The 15212-nt window shown below is 43.7% G+C and overlaps 2 protein-coding genes and 2 non-coding genes across 4 annotated transcripts; 1 reads left to right on the top strand and 3 right to left on the bottom strand.

The window, feature by feature from the left end:
* Positions 1–334: 334 nt before the first annotated feature.
* Positions 335–445, bottom strand: trnal-caa (transfer RNA leucine (anticodon CAA)). The gene is made up of 2 exons: positions 408–445; positions 335–380 (listed from the first exon to the last, which is right to left on the bottom strand). It is a non-coding gene; the product is annotated as a tRNA-Leu (tRNA).
* A 510-nt stretch (positions 446–955) lies between these two features.
* Positions 956–1065, bottom strand: trnal-caa (transfer RNA leucine (anticodon CAA)). The gene is made up of 2 exons: positions 1028–1065; positions 956–1001 (listed from the first exon to the last, which is right to left on the bottom strand). It is a non-coding gene; the product is annotated as a tRNA-Leu (tRNA).
* A 194-nt stretch (positions 1066–1259) lies between these two features.
* On the top strand, positions 1260–3607 carry dhrs12 (dehydrogenase/reductase (SDR family) member 12). The gene is made up of 10 exons (XM_029136983.2): positions 1260–1419; positions 1744–1877; positions 2076–2158; positions 2231–2323; positions 2400–2481; positions 2553–2614; positions 2739–2843; positions 2917–3007; positions 3100–3237; positions 3337–3607. Exons 1-10 carry the CDS (start codon positions 1313–1315, stop codon positions 3447–3449), a joined length of 1008 nt encoding a protein of 335 aa, XP_028992816.1. The 5' UTR covers positions 1260–1312; the 3' UTR covers positions 3450–3607.
* Positions 3608–3785: 178 nt separating this feature from the next.
* Positions 3786–13590, bottom strand: wdfy2 (WD repeat and FYVE domain containing 2). Its single transcript, XM_029136982.3, has 12 exons — positions 13277–13590; positions 12411–12478; positions 11507–11580; positions 10200–10254; positions 9601–9751; positions 8622–8734; positions 7770–7896; positions 7258–7363; positions 6426–6527; positions 5880–6010; positions 5661–5769; positions 3786–5444 (listed from the first exon to the last, which is right to left on the bottom strand). The coding sequence occupies exons 1-12, from the start codon at positions 13411–13413 to the stop codon at positions 5415–5417; spliced, it is 1203 nt and encodes a 400-aa protein (XP_028992815.1). The 5' UTR covers positions 13414–13590; the 3' UTR covers positions 3786–5414.
* Between the last annotated feature and the right edge of the window lie 1622 nt (positions 13591–15212).

The raw sequence follows: 15212 nt of genomic DNA, 5'->3' as shown, positions 1-15212 counted from the left end.
ATAAAAAACAACACTGGCCACCACAGACTCATAGAACATCCTCAGCGTGGAGCTGCAGATGTTACTCCAGGAAGTACATCCTGCTCTGAGCCTTCTTGTACGCTGCTGAGGAGTTCTTTGTCCAGTCCAGTTTATTGTCCAAGTACACTCCCAGGTGTTTGTATTCACTCACAATCCCTGCCTCTTCCTTTGAAAGAAGTCAAAAGTGAGGTGAAGACAGGAGTCAGGGTTTATTAGATGCAACTATCAGGTAACTTTTTCTTTGTTTACGTGTCCAGAGATTCTGGTTCATGTTATCGTCCATTTGTCATGTGTGGGAGAAGTAGAAAAGCATTGTCAGAAGTGGGATTCGAACCCACGCCTCCATTCGGAGACCAGAAACCCCATTCACAGGAAGGTTTTATCACCTTGAGTCTGGCGCCTTAGACCGCTCGGCCATCCTGACAATCGTGCAAGAACGGCTGCGAGGAGGCTGTTTGATCCATACTGGTGCCGCTTACGCCGAGTTGGCTCATATGTTAGAAACAGACAATCATCGATTGTTTCTTATATAATATAAAAGCACCAATAGGATCATAGTTTTATGCTGGATATTTCTCTATGGATTTTTACTTAACTTGAGTCTTACCTATAGACAATAAGGTAGCAACGGAATGTAATATTAACTTTTGGGTAATATTGATTAGCAGTGAACCCCAGCTATTGATTCTGAGGCACATGGATTTTCACGGAACAGAAAACTTTGCAGTAGGATTGTGTATATGTTCTTGATGATTGTGGAGAGCTTTTGTTCTCATCCTGGAGCGAAACTCTCCTCATGTGGTCAAAATACAGATGCGATAACAGTCTGTTGATCGCAGCAGTCCCGTAGTATACAATAATTGTGTGATTGTTTTAATTAGATATGTTACAGTAACGTGACAAGTTACAATTATAAATAAAAACGGAAAAGGATTGTCAGAAGTGGGATTCGAACCCACGCCTCCATTCGGAGACCAGAAGCCCCATTTACAGGAAGGTTTGTCACCTTGAGTCTGGCGCCTTAGACCACTCGGCCATCCTGACAAGATGGTACTTTAGAGGGACACAAAGGATTAAGTATTATAAGATATATATTTACGTCAAATTGCGTACTGCTCTCTGTTTCACATGGTATTTATAATATTACACATTCACCGCGTATTTACTTATTCGTGTTTATTGCCATGCGCGTTCAGCGACGCTACGTTGTTGCTAAACATCAACTTCCGACTAAAAGCCACGTGACTTCCCGCGAGATAAATTTCCTACATAACAAGCACCGGTTATTCTTATGAAACACCAGCAAAGCGTATTGAGGCTGAGACGCGGGGTTCACGGTAACATGTCTTTCTACAGGAACGCGATCTGGTTTGTGAAAGGGCTCCAGGAATATACGAGGTAAGTGGAGGATGTCATTTCTATTGATGGCGCGTCTGTGTTTTAATGGTTTTATAAACTATAATTTAATCCTCGGTAGCTTCACTCAGTCACTGCTCTGCACACAAGTAGTCATGTGAATTAAATATTGAACCTGAGCCCGTGAGTCTTGTTTTTTATACGTTTTATTTTCTCTTTTCGTTCTGGATTCCTGAAAATTTAATCAATTCTATGGATATTGGTCACCTATCCTATTTAATTTGTTATTGTCTGCTGTTAGAAAGTAAAATAGTTGCAAGTGATGTGCGTGAGGTCTATTGATTTAACTGCGTTTGCTTCCAACAGAAGTGGTTTTGAAGCTGCAGCAAAACATTTCGCTCCAACAGACCTCGACGTGAACCTGAGTGGGAGATCCTTCGTCATAACAGGCGCCAACAGCGGGATAGGAAAAGCCACGGCGCAGGAAGTCGCCAACAGAGGTGAGGGTGTGACGGTTCCCTTTCTCCCACGTGCCCCAGTGACTCGAAGAAAAGCCCAGTGCGGAGTCCATGCACTGGTTAATGAAGTACTACAGGCTGTGACACAGCTGGAGATGTCCTGCAGTTGCCATCATCAGATCAGCAGCAGGTTTGCTCCTCGATGCTGCTGTTGACGTGTTGTTTTTGTGGAACCTGCAGGAGGAACCGTGCACCTGGTCTGTCGAAGCAAGGAACGAGCAGAGCAAGCCCGGGATGAAATCGTGCAAAGGAGTAAAAACCAGGTGAGTTGCATCGATTATACGTTTATTGGTGGCGATCAAGATCATGGACCAACATGAGGCCTTTGTTCCCAGAACGTGCACGTCCACATTGTCGACATGTCCAGCGCCAGGCAAGTGTGGGAGTTTGCGCAGAGCTTTGTCCAAAGCAACACCGTGCATGTGTTGGTAGGTCTCATGTCTAATGTGTAGCCGTTACAGCCTTTCAGGTCATTTCACCTGAGACACGTGTTGTGTTGAGTAGATCAACAATGCAGGCTGTATGGTGAACCAGCGAGAGCTCACTGACGAGGGGCTGGAGAAAAACTTTGCAACAAACACACTTGGTAAGTTAGAATGAATGGTGTCTCTAATCAGGGGTTTCGGGACTAATAAGTCAGCTTTTCTTTATTTCCAGGTACGTACATTCTCACCACTGCACTGATTCCTGCACTGAAGACGGTTGATGACCCGAGAGTGGTGGGTTGACTTTAGACAGGAGGAAATGCTCCACACATGGATGAGGACGAGCTCTCCGTGTACTTGAATGGGATCCTTTGACTCCGCCGTCGGTAAAAACAGACCTCTGCTTGTGTGGGCCCAGGTCACCGTGTCGTCGGGCGGCATGCTCACGCAGAAGCTCAACGCCGACGACCTGCAGTTCGAGAAGGGCTCGTTCGACGGAACCATGGCCTACGCTCAAAACAAAGTAAGCGCGGCCGATTGGCGCGCCGCCGCCGCGCCTTTGCACGTGGGCTGATGTTGCGTTTCCTCGGTGACAGAGGCAGCAGGTGATTCTGACGGAGCGATGGGCCGCGCAACACCGGGAGATCCACTTCTCCTCCATGCACCCGGGCTGGGCGGACACGCCAGGTTGGACGTCGCTGAATATCACCGCTAGCATCTGCACACGGCAGAGGCCTGCGCCTGTGAGCGGCTCATCTGTTCTTGTCTCCTCCCTGCAGCCGTCAGGACCTCCATGCCCGGGTTCCACGCCAAGATGCAGTCCAGGCTGAGGACGGAGGCCATGGGGGCCGACACCGCGGTGTGGCTCGCCGTGTCCGCAGCCGCCGCCAAGCAGCCGAGCGGCAGCTTCTTCCAGGGTCAGAGGCCGGTCCCCTTTTAGAATGATGCACTGTGTTTAAAACAATGAAATCCTTTTAATCTGCGGCAACGCGTCATGCGCTTTGAACATCTTCCAGATCGGAAGCCGGCGCCGACGCACCTGCCCCTGGCGTCCTCCAGGGCCACACCGCAGGACGAGGAGAAGCTTGTGGCCGCACTTGAGGAGTTTGCAGTCAAGTTCAAACCTTAAAAACCTTAGTTTGATTTATCGAATGTATCTTTACTAATCATAACATGTGTCTTGTTTACATGCTCACTAATATTTTCTAATATACACTCACTTTGTACGATGGCAAACATTACCTTTTGTCCCGTTCATTGTTAAATTAAACTATTATAAGAAAAATGCTTGAGATCAGCTTGATGCCCATTTAAACTTTTACTTGGTACAAAGAAAATAAAAAACATAATGTCCCAACATATATAATTTATTTCCTTTTTTTCCTTTGACTCTAAAGTTTTAAGAACCCCAAAAATAACAACAGCAAATTCCCAACTATTAAGACGTACAAAGTAAAACTGTATGTTGAGTGTGGAGGAGCAGGTAAATCCCTGCCTTTTAATATAATTTATACACTGGTTACAGTCACAACAGAAAACTACACCACTGGCCTCAGAATAATTTCATCCGATAAGCATTTTGAATCACAATAGTGGGATCTCTTCAGTTTTGCATTTCCATACTGTTCCACCATTTTGTTCTCGTTTCAACAGTGTGACGACCTCTTAACTGGAAACCAACTGATTCAGTCTCCATGAACTTGTGTCTCATGAGCCAAATTACAAGTGAAGTGCAGTAAATGAACCTCTGACTCTTCAGTCACAGGATAAACTCTTAAACATTATCGTAACTTTATAGACTAAACGTCTTTGGGAAAGTCAGACTTAACCCTTAATCAGAAACACAATTTGTCTTCACAGTAGAAGATTTTGCTTGTTGATTCCAGTGCGTGGACAAAGACAGTCAGTTTACAGTAATGTGACGTGAAACCGTAACGGTGGCGAGAAGAAAACAGACACGCTGAAAGCCACTGGTGAAAGCTGGACGAGAGGTGCAGATGCTGTGGGAGCTTTGAGATGCTACATAGTTCCCAGTTCAAACCGAAGCAGATGTCTCTGCTAAGCTACAGATATGAACCATTTAGGCGTCCTGTGTGAGTTCAGATATGTTTGTTATGCATGATTTCTCACTGACATCGCTAGCACAGGATGATTTTGTAAACGGGCCGGTGCTAAAAGGTTTTGGCTTTTGTGTAACACTTAGGGGAGAGACTATTTAGTCGAGCAGGCACACATACATCAAAAGACTAAAAAAAAAAACGTGACACCGTGCAGCTTAGAGGCCTTCACGCATTCCCACTTGAGCCACTGGAACATTTTCTCATGACTACATGGGATTGATTTTATGATAGAAACATCTGCAGGACGGCCTCCGGCGCCTCGTGCAGGGGGTGAGTAACAGCAGCAGCCTCTGACTGAAAGCAAGCTTGAAAAAGAAAGCTTTCATCCAGTGCTGTGTCTAAAGTGGACGCCACATAAATGAAGACAAGCAGCAGGTTTGAGTAAATAAAACCCACTGCAGTCAATACCTAACCGTTTACCTGCAGGTGGTGCAAATGTGAGGTTCAGCTTTCTTTCACGTCTGCGTTCACAGGTCTAAGCTGCTGCTGTTACTCTGTTGTTGTTACGTTGCTTTTCCATCCATCAGGTGCTGAAGGCTGGAGCTGCTCCAGGTGGAACAACTGAACGATTAAACACCGAAAAACCTCCAGCAGGTTAGAAGCTACTGTTTGGTGAGGAATGTATGAACATCGAGTAAATGAATCTGCTCATTGCTTATGAAGGTAAATTTCACCGCTCCCCTCACTCACATACAGCACACACACACACACACACACACACACACACACACACACACACACACACAAACACAGCGGTTGAGGTCTCACACAAACGCAGGGTCTGTCACCCTGTGTCCTCCCAGGCTTCACTGGCCTGCAGTGTCATCACCGTGAACGTGCACCAGTCACTGCTTGTTTTCGAATCACTGTTAAATATTATCTAGATCGCGTCGGCGTTGTTGGACGTATCCCTCTCATTCTCTTCCAAGGTGCACAAACAGAGGTTCCTGTCAACTGCTGGCTGTCAGCAAACCTCAGGACACCACCGGAGTCATGTCCCATAGCTGCAGACAAACACATGACATCATCGGTTTGTGAACAGATACGTGCATTAGACAGTTTCATTTTTGTCATTAAACTAGATTTCAGTCTATTCAACATCTGCATCTATAATAATAATAATAATAATAATAATAATAATAATAATAACACAGTGCCCACCCTGCTACACATTAATGGTTTGACTTTCCCAAAAGGAAAACAACGAGACTGTTCCAGACCTTGACAACTTTGTCGGTGCCCGAGGTGAGCAGGTTCCCAGTAGTGGGCTCGTAGTGCATGTAAACAATGCTGTGCTTGCTGTCGTGAAAGGTGGCCGTGGGTGCTCGGCTGGAAGACACAAAGGGGACGCTGGTCAGCGGCGTGAGTGAGGGCCCAGCAGGCTGCCGGCACAAAGGCTCAGTATGTCACATGGACAATGGAGGCTGCTTGTTACTCACTCCTCATCGGTGATGGACTCGTGGCAGCTGTCGCACACCCGCACCTCAAACTCGAAGCCCATGAGTGGGATGGTGGAGCGTTTGGAGGAACATTTGCCGCACACGGCCTGGCCACACTTTCTACAGTGGTGCTACGCACAACAAGTCTTTGTAAGTCGAAGGGCAAATGTTTTAAGTCATCACCGCCTCCATATAACACACGAATGCCTCTCATCATCAGCTGCTAATACCAAAACAGAAGTGTGAACCCACGAAGGCAGTGCATTCTGCTACAGAATCTAAAAATCTCTGTTACTGTATTGGAAACAACGCACAAACACCGCAACCACAACATGAGGTTGTTCCTAACAACGAGACAATAAAGCAGCCGCTGCATGTTTATTCACCATTAGAGCTAGAGTGAAGAGTTCTATGTTTTATGGGTGAATTCAATGTGTGGTGGAGCTGAAGTGTAACAATGTGTTACGTCTGACGATGTTTGGAAACCGAACCAGAAACCCTAAATGACTAACAATCGGTTGGAACCAGTGCTGGACCCTGTCGTACCTGTCGTAAGCCGATCTTCTTACTGTCCCACATCTGTTTAAAGTTCCAGAAGAAAGGCTGCTCACACTTCTGACAGGAGTCGCTGTCCAGCCACTCTGGTGTCTGTGAGAACACACGTTTTTAGTTTCTCCTTTGTAGTAGAAGTTTGAAAGTCTGTGTTCACAGAGACAAAAAACAAGATGATTTTTATCTGACTTCTGACTTTATAGACCTCTAGTATTTAATGCTACCATTTGAGTTAAAGAAAGGACACAAGCAATACATCCTTCATGATGACAAATTTAGTGTAATCTTCCTTTCAAGTCCCACAGCTTTGAAGAATTTGCCTTTTACTGTAGCATTCTTTGCTGGGAATCCAGCTGCACAGAGCAGCGCTCAGTGTAATAGCTATGAGGGATTGTTTGGGGAGCAACAGCAACCTAGTGATGTTATATTAAAGCTCGCCTTGAGGAATGTCAGCTTCGAGAAAACCAATGACTCCGAAAATAAAACTCAGATGAGAATGTGGGACAAATAACAGGGACTAGCACACATGAGAATGACGCACAGGCCAAATGAAAGCGACTCGGGGTAAATAAAGAGGCAGTCGAGCGCTAACTAGCTGTGTGCAGACTGAAAAGCACAGAAGCCGGGAACATGATGCAATAACGCTAAAGTTAGACTGTGTCTGTGAAAGCGAGAACATTGGAGAACATCCTGCTGATCTACTGACCTTTGATTGATTTCTCATGAAAATTTTCTCCACAGCAGGTGGGACACAAAAATACAGCGCACACAACTCATCTCACATTGCAGCTCCATCAGCGTGCCGCCTCCTCCCCCGTTCCCTCACCTCTTGTCGCGTTACGTCCATGTTCCAGATGACGATGCCTCCATCCGAGCTGCCGGAGATGAGCTGACGGGTGTGTGAGGCGTAGCACAAGCCTTGGACCTTGTCACTGTGGGGAAACACACACAGGCACACACACACACACACACACTCATTTATCGTGCCCTATCTGTGTATGAGTCAGTGCATTATACAGAGGAATGCAAGGAAGCCCAGCATTTGCTAACTTGTCACATTCTGGACCATAAATACCGCTTAAATTAAAATAAATGTTTAGCATTTGTGCAGATAAAAATAAGTCAAATTGCCTTGATCAACAACGAGGTGTGACGTAGAAGTTACTCATGAATTTTCCAGATCATTACATCACACAGTGCATGTTTGCAGTACAAACTGTAAAACATTAACCATCTACCAGCATAAATCATTGTGACCAGTACAAACACAGTCCAGTGATAAAACAGGTCAGAGCAGCAAATGACAACACATCACTGTTGTCTGGTTGTGATTCTCACTTGTGTCCTTGCAGCTCGATGGCCGTGCCTTTCCGCCCTCCGATGTCCCACATGATGATGGAGTGGTCTGAGCTGCCGGAGAACAGAACCCTCTGGGCCGGGTCCCAACACAGTGCAGTCACATTACCTGAGCACACAAACAAAGGCGAATAAGTGGGTGAAGGGAGCCATGGAACGCACTCATGACAAAGACATAAGACCAGACTCCCCCTGGTTTTTATAGTGATTGCATGTTAAATATTTCCTATTACAACACATTTGATCTTCACTAAACAAATACCTGAGTTTAACATTCATTAGTGACCTTAAAAAAGGCTCTTGATTCTATAAGCCTCAAGCTTCAAGTTCTAATTAAAGATGCAGCAAAGACGGTCTCTACTGTTGAAGCAGATTTCACTTTGACATCTTCAAAAAGAGACCATCAGCTTCACAAACGCTTCATAACTAGCTCAGTAGATCTGCAAACCGCCTGAGGACAACAGAGCTTGACAGATGCAATCTGACCTCAAGGTTTTGAAATTTATTACGGCTCCCAATAGATTCACAAAAAAAAATGATGATTTAAGCAAAAAAATCCTAATTTGCTTCCTTGGCTGCTCACAGTTTTTACTATTTATATTTATAAATTCTCTGTTTAATATCAGCCCAAAACAAACAAGACCTCAGGCAAAACAATTGTTCATTTTCACAAACTAATATTTGCACAAGTCCTGAGTGTATGAAAGCAGAGCAGGATGTAGAAGAGATCCAATACACAGCTGTGAAGATATTGTGAAAACCATACAAAATAAAAACAATGACAGTTTGATTGGATTTACAGGGTCAAAAGGCTGCCTTCCTTTCTGGATGTACCTGTGTGTCCTTTGAATGTGGTCACCAGGCTGCAGCTGTCCGGCTCCAGCTTCAGGATGGTCACCTGACCAGACTGGTCCCCGACGAAGGCGTGTCTGGTCTCCACATCGAATCTGGATTACCGTTTAAATCAAGGAAGATAAACCTGTGTTCTGCTGATTGAAAAGTGTTTATGTGTAGCTGGGCTGAAAGACACAGACCAAACAAAGACAAACCCCCAAGGTACTTTAGCTGGAACTGAGAATAAAAAGGCCCCAGTGACTCAGTGACATAGTCAGAGTCTTTCTGTGACCTGATTAACTCACTACAATACAAAGTCATTAAACATTGTCAAGAGCAAAACAATGTCTGGACAAGGAGTAACCTGCTGATGTATCCTAAAACTATTCTAATGACAGGAACAGTGCCCAAGTTGCCAGAACACTCAAACACAAAGACATGATGTTCTGTCATCCCACCAGCTTACGGACTATTGCTTGAAGAGCAGCAGTCACTGGATAGGAGCAAAACACAACGGATTCCTCTTTATAATTTGCGCACCACGTTAACCACACAGGTTGGAACGCTGAGGCTCCGGCACCAGCAGGCTGATGCCTCATGGCAGCCTCATTGGTATGGATCAGTGTCGCTGCTGAGCATTCACAGGCTTTTATCTGGCCATTACAGAAAGCTACTCAGTCCGTTTCCTTGACAACGGCATGACTGATACCTATTGTTAGTCCTTCCTATTAGTACTAACTAAATGGAAGCTAATCTGAATTTCCCCATCTGATCTTACTGCTGCCTTAAAATAGACTGTTGTCATAATAGAAGGCAGAGACCTGGAATAAGGAGCCGCCACCACAGATGGCTCGTCGTTTCTCGCTTGGCCACAGCCACTCCACTCCATTTAACAAGGAGCTTGTCAGGTTCATTAAACACCCTCACAGTCAAGTAGTCTGCAAATCAGGAAAACAAACAGGGCAGGCGTGAAGGATACTGTAGTCCAGAAACCCAGGCGGCGGTGCGGTACGTCCCCAGCACCTGGCCGCTCTCGGAGCAGTGCCACGTGAAGTTTTTGTCCTGGCCGGTGCTGAGGAGCCACTCCATCTCCAACACAAACAGCACCACTGTCACCCGGCCCTGGTGGGCTGCAAGGCGCACAGAACGCACACACGAGATCGGTTTTCACAATTACTTCAGAGCAGCAGTCTGCCAAGAAATACGAGCTAGGATCACATCAACAAATTACAACAGAACAAAGGTTCAGTTATTTAAATATGATGCAATAGATAATAATGGACCAGTACTATTGTCTTTGTTATAAATAAACTCTGGCTGACAAATAAAAAAGGAATCTAAGGTTAAAGAGGGACGTACACAAAGTCCTGAGCAGACTTTATTACAAGTCTATCTGGGTTCAGTTATTGGAATCGGGCTCAGAGGTGCCAAAGGCTCCTTTTTCTGGCATCGCCACTAGGAGCCACCAGAACTGGATGACTACAGCCACGGCCACGTTTTAGATTAGAAGAGCGGGTGTGTCTAATCTAACCCCCACAGTTCACAGACACACGCTCACACACACACATCCTGTCTCACCCTGGTAGGTGCGCGCTGGGCTCATCTTATTGTAATCTTCTGACAGGACGAACTCCTAAAAAACAGGAAGCGGCGGAAGAAACATGTGCACGATGACTAAATTTCCCAAGTAAATGCATCAATGGTACAACATGATGAACAGATATTCAGCATGAATGACTTGAAATAAACCATACAAAACAAAATGTCTGCCATTTCAACATTATAAATACTATAAATTATGCTAATTAATAGTATATGGTGGTGTACATAACGTACATTTTATGTCATAAACTTTGCACTGAAGGCCTTCCTCTGATAAACAATGCAATGCCCTCTAACCCCATTTTGTAAACCATAATGTAAAAGATGAGTTTAAAAAAAACTGCAGCTCTGTGTTATTCAGGAAGAAGAAAAGTTTTGTGTCTGACAGTGTGATTTCCTCTGAGGCTCCCAGCAATAATAAAACTGCTATTAAAAGTTTAAAGATTGTTCCGACGTGAAACATGAAATACTGGTTACTGTCTGTCTTTATAGGGATCGGCTCTGCTGAGAACAGCTCGAACAGCAAACCAAAAGCTGGACAGTAAAACATGAACAGACACTCTGCGCGGCGTCGTGTCAGAGCTGCCTGTCACAGACGCCAATGTCACAGTCTAAAAACAGCAGCCTTTAGGAAAACAGAGCCGGGTTCCAAGGGTTTAAGGGTTGAAATGGCAAATATTGTTTCAGATTCTGCCACAATGCAAAGTGCGAAGGAGGAAACATGAGCTGTAGGCTGGTGACGCAGCGCTGTGGTCAGAAGGTCATGCAAATTCATTTGAATATTGATGCCACAGGCTTCTATGGCTTTCCACAACTGGTGCATTGACCGTCAAACTTTATAAGGACACAGTGTGTTTTGAATTGAGCTTTCTGTAAGACAAGAGAGATGAAGTTATCTCAGCAGAGACTAAAGTGATGCGCCCAAAGATTAAGGTTCTGTACGATCTCTACAGAGCCCAGAGCGGAAAGATGGCATGTCACAGTTCATAAACTCCCTTTGTTCAGAAGGAGCAGCTCACAGTGACCTGACAAAACTCCCATTCCAAACGAATAAACAAACTGACCAGACGCTTCCTCTGCTGCACTGAAGGGCAGCCAGCGTTGTCACTAAATGCATACAATTTTTGCTGCATTCCACTGCACGTGTTAAAAAAAAAAGACAATTATAGCGACCCACAAGAATCCTCAAACGGAAAAAATCTGTGACCAACAGTCCTCTCTGAGCTGAGTGAGTAGAGGAAGTAGGGTCAAAGGGCTGAAACGGGCTGATGGCTGGGACTTACACAGATAGTTCCAGTATCCATCCCCACCGACAGCCTCCGGGTCTCTGGGTTAAAGGACATACACGAGCATGACGCTGGAGACACAGAGACAAACCACAGTAGTTTGAACATTCTGACAGTTTGTGTGTTGTTTTTTGTGTATAAACAGTACATTTGTGTTGCTACTGTTATTGTGATTGTTATTACCAACAACAGCGACTAAATGATGACATGCGAGTCCAGTGTCAGTCACTTGACAGGAAACACAACATAAAGGCGTTTATAACTGCATTTCAGTTGCTCTGGGGATGGAGTTTGCTGAGTTGACCAAAATACCACACTTCGATCACATGATGACACCTGAGCAAACTCCACCTACTGACAAAGACCATGAGACGTGACCGACAGCCCTATAAAACCTGGGTGTAGCCCAGGTTAGAGGCAAAAATGCTCGATATTACAGATCTGATTCTGAGTCAGATACAAGTATTTCAATCTTTACTTATGTTAAACATGCACAACATGCTGCCTCTGCTGCTATTGTAAGCTGTAGATCTTGCTGATGGATGCATGGGACTTCCTTCAGTTGCACAACTGCAGGGAACAAGGGCAAACAGTGTCACAAACCTGCAGCGCTGCAGTAACAATAGGAACAAAGCGGGAGCTCGAACAAAACTGAACTTCGTCTGAACCTCATGTTTGCATGTCTTTCTGAGAAGTATGTGTGAGTTGCTGAGTTTGGTGCGATAGGAAGAAACACGCTCACGCTCAGAATGAAAGCAAATAAAGAGGAAGAGTAGACAGTAACTCTTAGCTGTTAACTTTGCTGACTAAATTCTTTTAAATATTTTTTGTGTTTCTGTCTGTTATAAAATAACAGTATGTCTGCAACAAAGTAAACGCAACTGTACGTGAGACAACTTACAGGACATTGTGTGGTAGACACTGGGCCAGTACTGACCGCTGTCTCTCTTCAGCCATACCCGGATCGTCCTGTGTAATGGAACAGCGAGAGACAAGTTAGACACAGTTTACTGTATGCGATCACACTCTGCATCAGTGTAAGAGTAGCAGCCGCCAGTCAGCTCCAGGCCCAGCACCCGGTTGTTTGGAGTGATTGATAGCGTCTAAAATCATTGTGGTCGAACTCAAGCATACAACACATATCAACGGAATAAAGCGAAACCTGGATAAGTTGATTGATCTCGTCCCCTCATTAAAATGCAATAAACACATGAACGCATGGATGTCATGGATCAGGGCTTAAGACAAAAAATGGGGGGAAAGTACTAGCAGTTTTATTTGATTTTAAAAATGATTTAATTTGACTGATCCTTGGTATGAAATTGAGAATGTACATTAAATAAAAATACTAATAATTAAGCTCAAAAACAGGTTGATGTTCAAAACAGCACAGTAGGAAACCAACAGCAATTTATACACCTAATCCAAAAACAGCTAAATAATTTATGTGAAATCAGATACTCTGGAAAATGTTTTTGTACTTTTACAACTGAAAGCAAGTTTGACTACATTTATTTTTGCAGTAAATGATCTAAGCATCAAACTGCACAAAGAAGCTCGATTTGAATATGTTCACTTTCACTAGCTAGCTAATCAACATCAGCCATTTCATCAGGCACAACAATTGAATTTGATCAAAATCATGCTTATGAAGCTAAAGGGTGAATATGCCGGGTTAGTGCCTGGCTTTGAGGCCAGTTACTAACAATCAGAGGGCGCAGGGACTGAATGAGGCGTGTGGGATGTGAAGCCTGGCTCGGACCGTACCTGTCTTCAGACACGCTGATCACGCCGTCCTCTTTGGGGATGATCACCGCCGAGCTCACCACATCTTGGAAAGCCTCGATCGCGCTCAGCAGACACGGCTTACGAGCCTGCGGCTGCGGCTGGATTTCGGCCGCCATGGGTCCCGGGTGTAGAAACCTGCGTGTACGCCTCTGGCCTCGCCGGGAACCATAACCCAGCCCGGTCCAACGAGCAGAGCGACGGAGCTGCCGCCGAGCCGTCGGGCTGTTGTGACGGCTGTTGTGACGGCTGCCGCAGACGCTGCCAGTCAGGTGACAACACAAACACACTCCCGCCTCCGGCCCGCTGCCTGAAATTAATCGCTTCCTGCAAAGAAAACAGCGCTTCCGGTTAAAAGTACGTTATTTCAAAATAAAACCCTCTAAAGCGCATAAACAAATTTACAGTTTCACTCTTGGGCGACCTTCTGCAAAAAATGGATTCATGAAACCGAAACCTCCATTATACAAGTTCCTGATATTAACAGTACATACAACAAAACGTTTGCGAGCTGCATCATGTATAAAACATAATACAATACTAGCAAAACTGATGAAAGGCATAAACTGTATTAAATTTATAAGCATCGTGCATCTCACAAAAATCAGATAGATATTGTCTTTTGTTATGGACTTTGGCATAGTAATTTCTTATATTCATATCGTACATTAGAAACATTTATAAACTGTGTTTTTACTAATCAGAATCAAACCACATGACCAAAAATTGTATATTTTCTGTTATTAAACTGCTGAAGAAAAGCAGACACAAGTATTATATCACTGGCATTTAATATAATATCAGAAATAAGTGTTTTTACTCTATCGTTATGTCTAAATCTTTATATATAACTTATATAACAACTTTGGAGAAGCAGTAATTATGGTCAACATTCCTCATCCCATTGTAGACTATTCAACATATTACCAAAACAGGCATATAGTATGTTTATGTTACGTTGTCATGTTGGTGTGGGGTATAGAAAATTAACGGTACCTTCACAAATTTAAGGTATCAAAGGCTATTGAGAAGATTTGACCAAATACATTACACTTCCTAATGCGACTTTCAGAGTAAAACGTTGAATGGTTGCATGGGACATTTTTGCAACCTAAATATTAACATGACTAAAGTTGTTAAGTTATTACATGATATCTATAAAGATGTTAAATGTAAACATAAACTCCGCAACGTACACTTAGAGCTATGTACACAAAACGCATGTTATTTATACAAAAGTGTACAGGGACCAGATTTTCCGGTCACGCTTTATTCAGTGCTTCAGAATAAAGGTCTGAAAGTGCTGTGGCAAATAATGCATTGCATCTGTGTTATCTTTCTTTAGGTATATATATATATATATATATATATATAATGCATTGCATCTGTGTTATCTTTCTTTAGGTATATATATATATGTTTACACAGTGATAAGAAGATGCAAAATAAAACAAAAATGCGGGAGATACGTTGTATATTTAAAATTGTTACTGAGATGTATGTTTTTAAAGAAACAAAAGAAGAAAAGAAAAATCAAACTACATAATTAGAAAGGGTATTCTGATTGTTTTCAGGTAATTTGTAACGCTTGTTTGTTTTTTTGATAATCGAGTACGTAATATAATCATTATTAAATTACGTATTTGTCATTTGCAGCCACAATATTTGGGATATTATAAAATTACTTTCCATCAGTCAATTACTTCATACTTGCCTTCCGTAAAAATCAACTCTTTCCCTGCTACGCCAGCGAAATACTTTTATTCTGAAAAATCTGTCGTAGTCCGGAAAAAGAAACTCTGTATGTATCTTGTTCCAGAGGAGTCTGTCAAACTAGAAGCAATAGACCTCTCTCCACTTTGCAATCGGTTGCCACCAGATGGTTTCTTATTTGCGGAAGTGATGATATTTTCCAAGG

This window comes from Betta splendens, chromosome 21 (genome assembly GCF_900634795.4).
Source record: "Betta splendens chromosome 21, fBetSpl5.4, whole genome shotgun sequence".
In the NCBI taxonomy this organism is placed as follows: domain Eukaryota; kingdom Metazoa; phylum Chordata; class Actinopteri; order Anabantiformes; family Osphronemidae; genus Betta; species Betta splendens.
Note: the sequence above shows the minus strand (reverse complement) of the source record. Positions and strands in the feature narration are given on the sequence as shown.

Coding starts and splice junctions, on each gene's coding strand:
- wdfy2 (XM_029136982.3), bottom strand. CDS start 13,413: ATGGCGGCCGAAATCCAGCCGCAGCCGCAGGCTCGTAAGCCGTGTCTG. Junction 12,479..13,276: donor ATCAGCGTGTCTGAAGACAG/GTACGGTCCGAG, acceptor TCCATTACACAG/GACGATCCGGGTATGGCTGA. Junction 5,445..5,660: donor GCACCGACAAAGTTGTCAAG/GTCTGGAACAGT, acceptor GTTTGTCTGCAG/CTATGGGACATGACTCCGGT.
- dhrs12 (XM_029136983.2), top strand. CDS start 1,313: ATGAAACACCAGCAAAGCGTATTGAGGCTGAGACGCGGGGTTCACGGT. Junction 2,482..2,552: donor CTTTGCAACAAACACACTTG/GTAAGTTAGAAT, acceptor CTTTATTTCCAG/GTACGTACATTCTCACCACT. Junction 2,615..2,738: donor CGGTTGATGACCCGAGAGTG/GTGGGTTGACTT, acceptor GTGTGGGCCCAG/GTCACCGTGTCGTCGGGCGG.